Genomic DNA, 12989 nt, shown 5'->3' on the forward strand with positions numbered 1-12989 from the left:
ATATTCGGAGGGTTTCAGTTCTTCACTTGTCGCTGAGTGATCAAGACTGTCTCTCTCTCTCTAGGCCAAATGCCTTGTTTGCTTTCATTTTGCGTGTGTATGTTTTACTAATTGCAATACCAACACATTCATAGTGACTATTCCACAATACTGAGGCTGAGGCACTACAGGGGCACAAATTCACTCTAAATGCAAAGAAAAGCTGCATTCTTTCCAGTGAAGAGTTAGTATTTAAGTACATTTTATTGTGATATAATTCTTTCTCCGTTTAGGTCAAGGCTCCGGAGTTGAGAGCAACATCATAGGTGCAGATATGCAAAACATGTCGAAAGGTTGTGGAATCAATAATGCCAGCTCTAGTTAATCGCTAACCTCCAGGCTATATGTGAAAGGGCTAAAAATCACTAGAAAGTCAGTATTTACTTGGGAGAAGATTGTCCATGTTATATGAGGAAGGGAAAAAGGGTGTGTCTTTTCCAAAACATAGGCCAAGCGAGGGAGGGTTCAAGAGAAGGACTGGAAGAGTTTGCGATTTCAATGCAGTGAGTGAGGGTGGAGTGGTCCAGGGGCTTTACCTGACATGCACCTGAGAAAATCAGAAGCTTGGACACTGTGTCTAGCTGTCCTGCAGATTTCTGAAGAGCTAGCTGCACTGCATGTATGCGGGTATCGATGAAATGCTTAAATCCAAAGATAATTTATGAAGTTCGCTTTACACTTGAATAGTCATATCCAGTTATTTAGTTAAAGCCTTTGGTTTTGATTAAAGTTTTTAACATTTGAAGTGTTGACTGATGTAGCTTCCCTGGTGTGGAAATATGAATATTTTTCTCATTTATTAATGCCCTATAGTGAAGGCATAACCTTCTACTTAAAATAATTGGTTTGGAGATGGAATTATAACATCCATCTTCCCCACTCTTTCCTTGCAATTTGTAGATTTGATGATTATTCCTCGTGGTTGGGAGGATAAGTTACCATTTGCCTTTATCCAATATGTACACACACACATGCATACTCACACACTCATATACATAATGCAAAGAAGGCTTTTAGGGAGTGAATTGAATTGCCGTTACAGCAATGAGGGCAGAGGAGATAGGAGTGTGAGTTTATAATGCTGATCATGAAATAAAAACATCAAAGCAAATAAAAAATCTAAATTAGATACTGATAGACCAATGTCTCTTCAGCATTTGAGGCAAATAAAGTCACGCTATCACAGATTTAACACAAAATTAGAACATTTCCTTTGAAAATTTCTCGGTACATCTCCGAGTGATTAGATTATCACAACATTTCCCCTGGAAAGGTAGAAATTAAATCAACAACATTGTGAAAGGAAAAAAAAAAAGAAATTCGACAGTCCTAAATAAAAGAGTAATGCAAGTACAGTTTCAGCAGCTATCAGGCAAGAGGCAAATGATTCGCTAATCAATTTACCGTTGCAAAATAAGTCCAAATGATTTTCATGGGGCACATGGAAATCAGCATCTTGGTTATTTTATTTGTTTCTACCCAAAGATATTTAAAACACAACCAACCATTGCAGTTAGATTTTTAAAGCTAGTCTTGTACTTGTTAGCAGAGATTTAAGAATGCGCCGAAGCCTGAATTTCATTTTGTTCATTCAATGTGTATGTTTATCATTATCGATACTGTAGAATATCATAAGCCTGAGCTAGAATTATTTCCTTGGTAAATACACTGGGAAGAAATTAATAATATGTTCTACATCGAGATTCATAAGTTAATAAATTGGACAGAGATCAAATTTATTTTGTCTTACCAAAATCCCCTTAGTAGATACACAGTGGTAAAATAAATTAACATTGTTTTTCATAATTACAATACCTTTTTGTCTAGAAATGGATAATTTATTAATTATCCATACATATTTCCTGCAGAGAATATATACAACTCTTTTGTCTAAAATTTTCATGTAGCATGAACTATTGTATAAACCTGATATCATATGCAAGGCCTAAAATCTGATTTAAAAACATTCAGGTACTTATGCAATGCTAACTAGTTTTAATTCTCTTAACAAGCATTTGTAGAGGGCTATAATTCAAACTAGAGTTTCATCTAGCTAGCATCTGCTGAGTGTACAATTTGCCAGACAATCTCTACCAACATATTTATATTTTAACACCAAAATATCAGTACGAAAGTGCTGTTAATGATACTATTAAAGGTAGTGGCGGGCATAGAAACAAAACAGAGATATTGATAAAACATCAGCTTCTAAATATAAAGCATAGGTTAGGGAATAAAGGGAATAATTATTGGCATATACATCAGTCTCTAAGTCTGGACACATACAGGCCTGTAAAAGAGGCAATACCTTTGTCTTAAAAGTTTCTCTATGCTTTATTTTCACTGCTGACAATGCTGATATTAAGATATGAGATTTCCACTACTCTCCCTTACCCCTACACTTGCGTAGCTTTATTAGGTATTCAAATAACCTTATTTTTCTAAGGCAATACCAGCTAATATCTCTACCAAGAAAAGATCTTTGGAGACTTTTTTAAAGTTTAAAATTTTAAATGTATTTGCTACTTTTTAAGTTACAATGTTATATAGTTCTTATTTCATCATGAAAATACTTGGAATAAGCTTATTATGTTCACTGAGACTGTGTTATCATTTGTCCAATATTAAGCATAATAACATGTGAAAGTGGAGGCTTAATTGATACATTTAATGATGGTGAAGTTATCTATAATCATATCAGAAGTCAGCCTCCTCATCTTCCAGTCTCTTCTCCACCACTAGCAGAGCCCTGTGTCAAAGACAGCCTACACTTGAACTTCTTTCTTCACTTTACATAAAACAAGTCATTGAAGACATTTGGTTTCCTTAAAACTATCCAGTCATTACAAAGTTTCGGGATGTGAATTTCCCTAATAAGGTTTAATCTAACTCAAGGTGACTATACATTTCATTCCCTTTGGGCTAGAAAACAACAAGTTATGGTACCTAATATATAATTACTGGGCCCATATGTCATATATGATGTTATCATATATTTGGATACAGTCCTCATTAGTTGGGGTAAATAAAAGTCTTGAATTTGAGACCAGTCAGAAGCTTTATAAGCCACGAGGCACATATATTTGTGCCCTTCTCTCCTTTTAAAACCCAACAACCCTAAACCATCAAATGAACTACTCTCAGAGCAGCTCTAATAGACACAAACATTTTGTTCTTTGATTTCCAAAAACAGATCGGTTTTTGTTTATAATAAATATATCTACTGAGTTAAATGACTTGCAAAGCCTCCTCATCAAGAGTGTGAAGTTGAAACTTTAAATTCTACCAGTTTAAGAATAATAATAATATAAAACAAACAGGGAACATGTTGGTGTTAGATGCAGATGTTGTACTCCAGGACAGAGGACTCTGGCCTCAAGGTCTAAAACATAGTGACTGTGTTTTTCAAGTCTGATAACAATGCTTGTGACAGCCACCTCTGCTCTCCAGATTGAAGTCAGATTGTATTACAGCAAATATGGCTAAAGGGAAAACCCTTAAAGAGCCAGAATGGATGGAAAAAGCTATACTTCTGTCCCAGCTCAAGGCTGGTTGGCCCTTTGGGTGGTGATGGATAAGTCCCAGAGCCCTGGCAGTAAACCTCTGGGCACCATTGACCTTGTAGTCATTGTAGCTGTCCACATGCCCTGGCCACAGTGACTGAACATAAACTTCTAGGCTGTTGGTGCCCACCGCACTGAAAAAAGTGTCTATCTAAAACACTAGTAACAGCATTTGAATTTTGAGAGAATATAATCTTGCTTCAATGATATTTGCTTCAGACATTTTATAACAGAGTTCTATTTGAAATTCATTCTTTTAAGTGAGGGATTGCTGCTAATACCAGTTAGCTGAGTGACTCTCATGTTATCTTTCCTATTTGTTCTTCAGGGGGGAGTGATATTATTCAGAAGATGTTACATAGAGATGTTTGTCAAGTTACGTCGTTGACTAGAATGCAACTTAATTGGAAGCATGCTTGTTTGACTTATGGAAGGTATCCCTTTACTGATGGCCAAGAATAGCCATAAGATGAGTGTCAAGTTCTCAGAGAACTGAAATCTGCTTGATACAACCAAAAAGAAATACAGTTTCAGCTATTTCTATTGTCATACAGACTAAGAACAAAATTAATCAGAGGCTTTTAGTAAGACAGCAAGTTTCTCCTAAAATGATAGCTTTTGTGAGGAGATGAGCCCAGAAAGCTAAGAGTAGATGATGGCAAATTAGAAGAGCCAAGAAATTGTCCATTTAAAGTGATTTTTAGATTAAAGAACAGTTTTTATGAGATGTTCTAGAAATTATTTTTAAAACAGATATCTAAAAGCAAAGACTAATTAGATACTACTAATGACCATCATTTAAAATAATTAATGACATGTATTACGTATGACTGGACTTTTGGAGACAAAGTGGCATAAAGAGTAGAACAGAGCACTTTTGAACTAGCAGTAATTTATTCGCTTTATCTTGCAGTTTATGAATACTTTTTTAGTTATTATAATATAGAAGCTAAATCTAAGAAATTCTCTAAAAGATTAAATGATTTCTCACTTTTGAAAAGAAATGGTCATGATGCCAAATATAATGCCAAGACACGATCATTATATATTGTCTTTTCATCTCATCTATTCCTTTATGCCATTCAAAATAAAATAGCAGTAAAAATGAAATAAGAAAGGTAACATTAATAAAAATACTTGTGCAATCTAATTGATCTCTTTGGACTTAAACACTTGGCAACATACGTTGGCCAGTTTTTATCGAAAATCTATGCCAACTATGTGAATGAAACAGAGAGAATTTAAGATTAGATATAAGCTATGGAAACTAAAATTTCAATATCACGGCAGCCGATTTAATAAGAACAAAAGCAGTTTCTTTAAGTATAGGGTTTGTGTATGCAATTAAGCAATAGACACAGGAAACGTGATAGAGATAGACAACTAAAAATTATAACTTTCATCTTTAACAATGAATATGAGCAAAGATCAACATGGGAGCCTATTTGTTATCATGTCCACATCCTGAACTGACACTATTTCCTGAAACGGAAAACTCAAAAATGCTTAGAAGGTTTTCTTAGATAACGCAAAACACCCTGAGGGCCCTCGTAATTCCCTCCACATCAAAATTTCAAAAGACAGTGACTGTGGAGCTTGACTGGAACCAGGAGAGCTGTATATTTAAAACCGAAGGCATATCTGTAAAATGTTGGATGTCCAGATATTTACGAAGAAAGAAAAGATTAACCATCTACCATAAGAATTTCATTTATCAAGGGTTAAATGGCTAAAGTGTCTTTAAGAGACCAACTTACATTAATAAGTTCAACCTCCCAGATTTTTTTCAACAGGTCCATCGATGTGTAGCCATTAATTAGAAAGGCTTTCGTGTAGTCACCTAGTTCAATGGAATCCAGCCACTCAGCGACAGAGGTGGGATGGTAACCATCGTGGCCAATGGGTCTCATCTGCAATTAAGAAAATCACATTGGGATTAATTTAAACTGTTTACTTTGTGTTCTAGCAACAGAATGCATCTTGCAATTTAGAAATTCATCTGATACGAAGCAAACAGATCTTTCTGGATAAGGATAAGGAAAACCAAAATACTTCATGCACAATTCTAAATCATTGATGATTTTCATGCTGAATTAATTTTCAAAAACGGACCCCAAACGTTCCAGTTCAGCTGCTCAATCCATTCCATATTGGAGAGAACTAAAATATGTCAAATTTCTGGCATAGACATTATTGGCATTCTTTTGGGTGGAAATTAAAATGATGTCAGTCAAGTGATATTAAATTCAATGCTGAAGGCACAAGAAATTGCAGTTCTCAGAAATGTAGATGATAATTCTCATATGCACAACATCAAAGCATGTGAAAATACTGCATGACTTGACTTAAACAACCAAGGAAATTCACGCTTATGTAAGACATGTAGTGGGGGTATGCAAACATGCTGGAGAAACATACTGCTGTGTTAAGCCAGTAAAGAAAGGCTTTTCAGTGGTTAAAGACCATGTGTTCTACATCGACTCTACAGTATGTTGGATATGAATAGAGAACTTGCTGGCAGACAGGTTCTTATTTTTTGTCAGCTATATACAGATATATATTTTTTTTAACTTTAGGAGAACAAAGAAGTGTGACAGCAACATAATGTTTCTGAGTTTAAATTAGAGTGTGAAAGTAATTTAAGCAAGAGAAACTTCTGGGTTTGAAATTTTATATGGACTATTCCAGTCCTTTACCTTTTGTTGGAAATTTTAGTTGAATTTGCGATTCTTGTATTTTGCAGTAACTCACTTCTAAGACTGGTGCTGCTTTGCATGCCACGCTATATATTTAATACTTTAGTTATTAAGGAAAGCTGCACCTCATGAACCTGATGTGATCCTTCAGTGAAATTCATGATGTGAGCAGCAAAACCGGGAATAATACAAAATAGATTTTCCTCTTCCTTCAGATTCAAGGAGATACATATTAATAGAAATCTATATGATTCTGATTTGTAAGCAGAGAAAAGATTAGTCTGGGCATCAGGGATTCAGATTTTAATCTTAAACATGTTAGACTTTCTTTCGCTATGCAGTGTTTCCATTTTTAAGATTCTCCTTAGTCCTTTATTTTTAAGCTACTTTTTCTCCTTTTCTCTTTCCCATTGTTTCACTCCCCAATCTATTTTCCATTTTGAGGTTTAAATGTTCTCTATTTTAAAGTTACAGTGTGATTCATTATTTGCACTAGAGTCTGAACTACATCAGACTTTTGTATTTCACTTTTACATTGACTAACCCGTTTTAGCTACTCATTAAATGTTTCTTCAGGTGACACTTAACTCGGTGTTTATTACACAGTGCCTATGACTGTAAATGACAACTCAGGGTTTGCAAAATAAAGTTTAATGGCATTCCCAAATAACCAGATGTTATGTATGTGTAAAACCGGAGACCTAGACCCAAAGTAGAGGCTCGAAGGTACTAAGTACTTTTATATTCTATAGAGAGTTACAAAAATATGTATTGGGCTAAGTACATTCTCCAGGACTTATTAAGGCCTGGAAGAACCAATCCTGCTAACTCGAACAATCACCCATGCCCCTAGAAACTCCCTGGCTGTCCCAGTAGACATAAGGAAAAAATCTGGAGAAAGGGAAAGACGGAAGGAGGACTCAATGTGTTGAAATGAACAGCCTGGCAGGGAAGTTGTGCTGTTAGCCATTTGAGAAACTGGCCTCCCCAGCATTGGATACTGGGGACAGCTCTACGGAGTCCTGAGGAATCCAGCTGGAGCGGAGTTACGTGTCTCATACCAGAGAGCTGTGCAATGGGGTTCTCATGGGTCACCCCAAGTGATACATCACTCTTTTGAGAAAGCGATCAGTGGCCACCTGCCACACCAAGGCTGCTGACGGTCTGTATTAGCCAAATAGCAGTGGTGGGAATACCCAGCTGAGCTCTGCAAAGCAAATCTAAATATTAAAATGTTTGCCTTCCCCCTAATCCTTCTTGCCCCTGCACCAGGGAATTTAGAATCGGAAAAGGGAGAGGTGCCATTCCCTTGGGGGAAGCCCAAACTTAAGGTTGTGGGGGAGGACAAAGAAAATAAAACTAGAGGCTTAAATAGATTGGCACTGAACTTTTAATATTTTACATGACTGGAAAGTTACTGGATATGATTGAGATAATGTCAAAAATTAGTAGGATCGATTAAATTTGGTTGAAAGCAGGATAAGAAAAAAAATCACATCGGTATCTCACTGAATGCAGACTGCTCAGTAATCTGATTACTCGGTGAGGCAAACTCCCCGCTCCCAGGCCATCCTTAAAGTGGTGAGAGGGAGGGGAATATTTGCTGGGATTGTGAGAGACAGGAGCAGGGGAGAAGGAAGAGCGACGAGAACCTGGAAATGGTTACCATGATGTGATCGGGAGCAGCGTGCATCCATCCTCTCATTCGATAGGTATTTATTTAGTCAGTATCTATTCTGATAAATGTTGTGAAAATAGTGGAGGACAAAACAGTTACAGTCTCTCCTTCAGGGAAATTATCACTCTTAATTAAAAATTATGCAAACAGATAACCAGTACATTACAAAGGCTCCGCATACCTGAGGAGAAGAAACCATTAGAGCCATGCGAAGTTACAAAATTAGCCTGACACGTATTTAATGATATGCAGAATGGTTACTGTGCTGCACAATAGTTTCTTTCAAACCAATTCTCCCATCTGTTCCTTCGTTTCTGTTCTTACCGCCACTACCCTGTTTAGGTTCTCGTTAGCATTTACAAAAACTAATGCAATAGTTTCTTCCACTTGACTTCCATCTTTGGTCCAGCATCTATCTTGCTGCTTCATCAGTCTTCTAGAAAGCCAGGCTCTTCAGTCAACCTTTGCACAAAAACCTATAGTGGCTAGTGGCCCTTTCTTGATAAAAGCCCAAATGTCCTATTCTATTATTCTAGATCAATTGCAATCAGGTACAAGCTTATCTTTTCAACCTGATCTCACATTACTCTGCTATGTGCAGCCTAATGCATATGATTAGACACCTGTGTATGTCAAAAGAGTATGTGAAATTGCTAGCTGTTCCGTCAGCGTGAACTGCACAGGACACATTCATATCTTTGCTAATACGATTTTTCTGTGCTTGGAATGCTTTTGTCTTTATTTTTGGAGTGTTTCTCCAGGATTGGCTTTCCTTCTTGAGCCCTAAGATACAAATTCCCAGCCATTTTTAGGCCATCTATCTCACATAGATGCCCTATAGTTATCAGCAACACAAGTCAAAAACGAATTTCAGCTCACAGACTGGCCCCCCCTCTGTGTTCCTCATCTCAGTTAATGGGGAACCGTCACACCAACTGCCCAGTGGATGCTTAGGAGTCATCTTACTCTCCTCTTTCTGTTTTACAAGCATATTGGATTAGGCCAACAAGTCTTATAAGGATAATTTCCAAAATATCTTTCAATTCAGTTCTGACAATAGTATCTACCTCGTGTTGTTTTAAGAATTACATGACATAGGGCCTGTAAATTGCCTAGCACAGTGCTCTGAATATAATAGGTCTTCAAAAACTCTTAGTTCTCTCTCCTCCCTACTGCCCTAAATTAAGTCTATGCTTATTTTGAATTAATATTGAGTCCTTTGGCTGCTAATCCTTTCAACTTCTAATCAAAACTCTTTTTTCCTCCCCTATGCCTTCCTCTTTCCTGTGCTCCTTTCCTTTTCCATCCTGTTTAGAAAGAGTTTATGTCTGCTTACTTCTTTATACTCCTCTTTCTCCCAGCTGACACTTGTTTTTCAGAAATATATCTAACAAGGTCCTTCGAGCTGACAGAGTTATTGTTCCCAATTCTTTGCTCTCTTTCTGTATAAGAGCTACGCCCTTTGCCAAGGTATCTCCATTGTATCCCAGTGGTGGCTGAAGTAACTTTTCTGTTCCATTGATGTTGGCTATTGAGTTGGCCAATGGAATAACAGGAAGCATCAGTGTGGCAGTTTCTAGATAAGGCCTCTGTGCTCCTATGATCTATTTATTCTTTCCTGTTCTTATGCCCGACCACATGAATAAGAAGTGCTGAGCAGTCACACAACTGCTAGTCCTAGGAGAAAGATGAATATTTCTTGGCAAACCCAAATGTAACTCAACGCTTGGAGTCTTACTAGCTTAATGAAGATCAGGGATCTGGACTAAATTAGCTGAACTACAGCTGACCCATAGACCCATGAGTAAGAAAAAGAAATAGATATATTTTTATTGCTGTAAATCACTGAAATTCTGACATATAGAGAAAAAAATGACTATTAGAGTTAATTCACATTTTGAAATCCTTTGTCTTTGTATTAGTCAAGGTTCTCCAAAGAAACAGAACTAATGAGATATGCACACATACACATACACTTATGTATATCTATATTTCTATCTATCATCTATCTATCTACTTATCTATCTCTCTGTCGGTATGTCTGTCTTCCTATCTAGATTTATTTCAAACAATTTGCTCACATAATTTTGGGGTCTGGCAAGTCTGAAATCTGCAGGGTAGGCTGGCAGGCTGGAGACACAGGGAAGAATTGATGTTGCAGCTCAAGTCTGCAGGCAGTCTGGTAGCAGAATTCCCTTTTTGCTTTTAAGGCCTTCAACTGATCAGATCAGGCCCACCCACATTATGGAGAGTAATCTGCTTTACTAGTCTATTAATTTAATTGCTAATTTCATATAAAAGAATACCTTTGCAGTGACATTTAGTGTTTTAGCCAAGGTGACACATAAAATAATCCAAACTCTTCAACTTATGAGTCCATTGGCAAATACATCTTCATGAGACTGAGGAAGACTAGAGATGCTAAGCTGAGTTAACATCAACATCCTTCTCAAGCTATATAACAGCCATCTAGTAAACATCTATATACTGCATCTTTACTAATCCTAAACTAAGTAATCCTTTATCTCAGTTGAGTATAATTATTGGAGCATAATTCATTGTATGTCTTGTATACCTCCATACCTTTGCTCATGCCATTCCCTGTACCAGGATTGCTGTCCCCCCAGTTCCACTGTTAAAATTCTACCCATTTTTGAAAGGTCCTAGTTAAACAGTCCCTCGTCTATGAAGCCTTCTCCAATACTAGCTTCACTCCTAAGTCAAAATTAATCATACCTTCCACTAATTATTTCTGTAATATAATTATAGCATCATGAAAGTCTGCTTTCTATTATTAGTTAGAGATGTATGGGTCTTCTTCATTAGACTGTGAGCCCCATGGTGAAGAAACAAGGTCTTAGTATCTTTGTAGTCTCTTAGCAATTTTGTAGCAGAGCATCTCATACATGGCACATATTTGTTAAACGTTTATTGAATTGAGTGATTTAATGAACACACAAAGATAATGAGAAAATTTTAGTAGCATGGCATCCATTTGTAAGGGGGAGATTTGTGTTTTGTAATACATATTTTGAAAATGAGGGCTATTTTTATGGTCTAATATTAATGTTTACAACTATGTAAACCTATTACATACTAAGAACAAATTCCAGGTAGTAGGCTGCATTACCAAATGCACTGGGCTTTGTTTCCAGTGCCCAGCTGTCTTGACTCTACTGTTAACTAGCTGTGTAACTATGGACAAGATATTTCACCTCCCTAAGCTTCAGTGCTTTTTTCTATAAAATGAGAATGTTGGACCCATGATTTCAGAGTTCCTTTCTAATTCCTAAATCCTACAATTCTATACTTTGTAAGCTAATATCAAATTAATGTCAGAGTTATGGATAAAGTAAATAAAAAATAAGCCCCCTCCCCCAGAGAGACAAAAGTATTAAAATATTACAAGATAGGACATTTAGGTTCAAGGTCAGATACTTTTTTTCATGAGTCTTCAGCAGCATGCATAGGGAACACTATGACGTCTTTCTCAAATTAGCAATGATGAAACTCTTTTTTCCAGCAGGAACATCTGGTAGGAGAGGGCTAGACAGAGATTTTTCCAGCAGGAACATCTGGCAGGACAAGGCCAGACAGAGGCAGCTCCATGGGCCTGGCAAGCCAGCATTACTGCTGAGCATGAATGGGTGTCAGGCACAGCCTATGATCTGCTAGGTAGAGTGGTGGGCAGGCAGGAGGCGTTCATAACAGGTTCACAACAAGGCAATCTGATTCAATTAGTTAACTCCCAAAGTTTGCAGAAAACCTAAGCTGGGACAGAAATCAAAGATAGTAGCAAAGGAAGCTTTGGTCTTAGGAAAATTTAGATATATTGATATATTTTACCAAACACCTTCCTTGTTGCTCTTGGTGTTTTGTTATTCTGTCCCAGTATGCACTGGCTCTCCTTCTGGAGCCTCTTAAAGCAAACCTGGCCTCAGAGCCAGTATACTGTTTACATCAGGGAGATACAGCAGGAAGTGATCACTGACCCTAGGACAGTGCTCTGAGGAGTCCTAAGTTTTAAGGGGGCCAGTTTTGGGAAGCTGAACAGCTTAGGCTCTGAGACTGCCTAATCTACTTCAACCAGAGCACTCCATTAATTTAAGTGTTTTACACAGGTAGGACGAGGAAGAAAGGCTTTCTCTGCTTTAAAAAGGAATGTTTGAAAACCACTAATTTAGAAGGCTTTTGTAAGAGCACATGATCACCAATTAATTTTCCCTTAATTTCTCAGTTTTACTTGAAATATTCTGAGTTTGTCATATGCGTATGGACATATATGTATTGTTTGTCATTCTTCCCCTCTGCCTGAAACTGGTTTTGTCCCTTTAGACAAGGACAATACCTTTTAAAATAAAGGAGCCATAAGATGGAAAGTATGGTAAGAGGAAGACACTGAAAATAGGTAAAGGAACTAATAAAAAAGGGAAAGATAATATTACCCTATAATAGCTTTGGGATTAACTAAAAAATAACTTTCAATGCAATAGGTTATTAAGCCAGCAACACAATATTGGCATGATAATTAGATGAAGAGAATAAAGAACTCTAAAAGTCAATAATGGATTAGATAGATGTATTTATATTTTAAAAGTATTACAAAATTGAGACAGAGTCCCCTTCTCATCCACCAAAACTGTCCTCTCCTCTTCCACAGCCATGGGGCTTCAACTGGGCTCATGCCTGCCCAACTAAAGACAAGATATTCCAGCTTGTCTTCTGGTTGCTGCCAGGAGAGTACCTTGGAGCCCATGGGATGCTAATGAAAGTGTTCCATGCCATGTCCAGGTTACCGTCAACCTAAAAAACAGATGCTTTGCTCTAGAGTTGCTTTTTTTGTGTGTTTCCATGAGGTGGAACATCAGTTCCTGCAGCCCAGCTCTGACCACACAGACAAAACAGCACCCTGGAGTTTGGGAAATACTTCTCGAAACCTTTATATGCATATAAGTCATGTGGGGAATCTTGTTGACACGCAGATAAATAGGTTGGAGGGAGGATGTGAGATCC

The 12989-nt window shown here is 37.2% G+C and overlaps 1 protein-coding gene across 11 annotated transcripts in view; it reads right to left on the reverse strand.

Annotated features, from left to right (window-relative positions):
* ANKS1B (ankyrin repeat and sterile alpha motif domain containing 1B) overlaps positions 1-12989 on the reverse strand; it is an 818845-nt gene that overhangs the window by 235270 nt on the left and 570586 nt on the right. For all 11 annotated transcript variants that reach the window (XM_036237318.1, XM_036237317.1, XM_036237316.1 and 8 more), the window contains one exon: positions 5360-5512. In XM_036237318.1, coding sequence (XP_036093211.1) covers positions 5360-5512 — 153 coding nt within the window. The remainder of the gene's footprint in view (positions 1-5359; positions 5513-12989) is intronic.

Source organism: Rousettus aegyptiacus, unplaced genomic scaffold (genome assembly GCF_014176215.1).
Source record: "Rousettus aegyptiacus isolate mRouAeg1 unplaced genomic scaffold, mRouAeg1.p scaffold_m13_p_2, whole genome shotgun sequence".
NCBI lineage: Eukaryota > Metazoa > Chordata > Mammalia > Chiroptera > Pteropodidae > Rousettus > Rousettus aegyptiacus.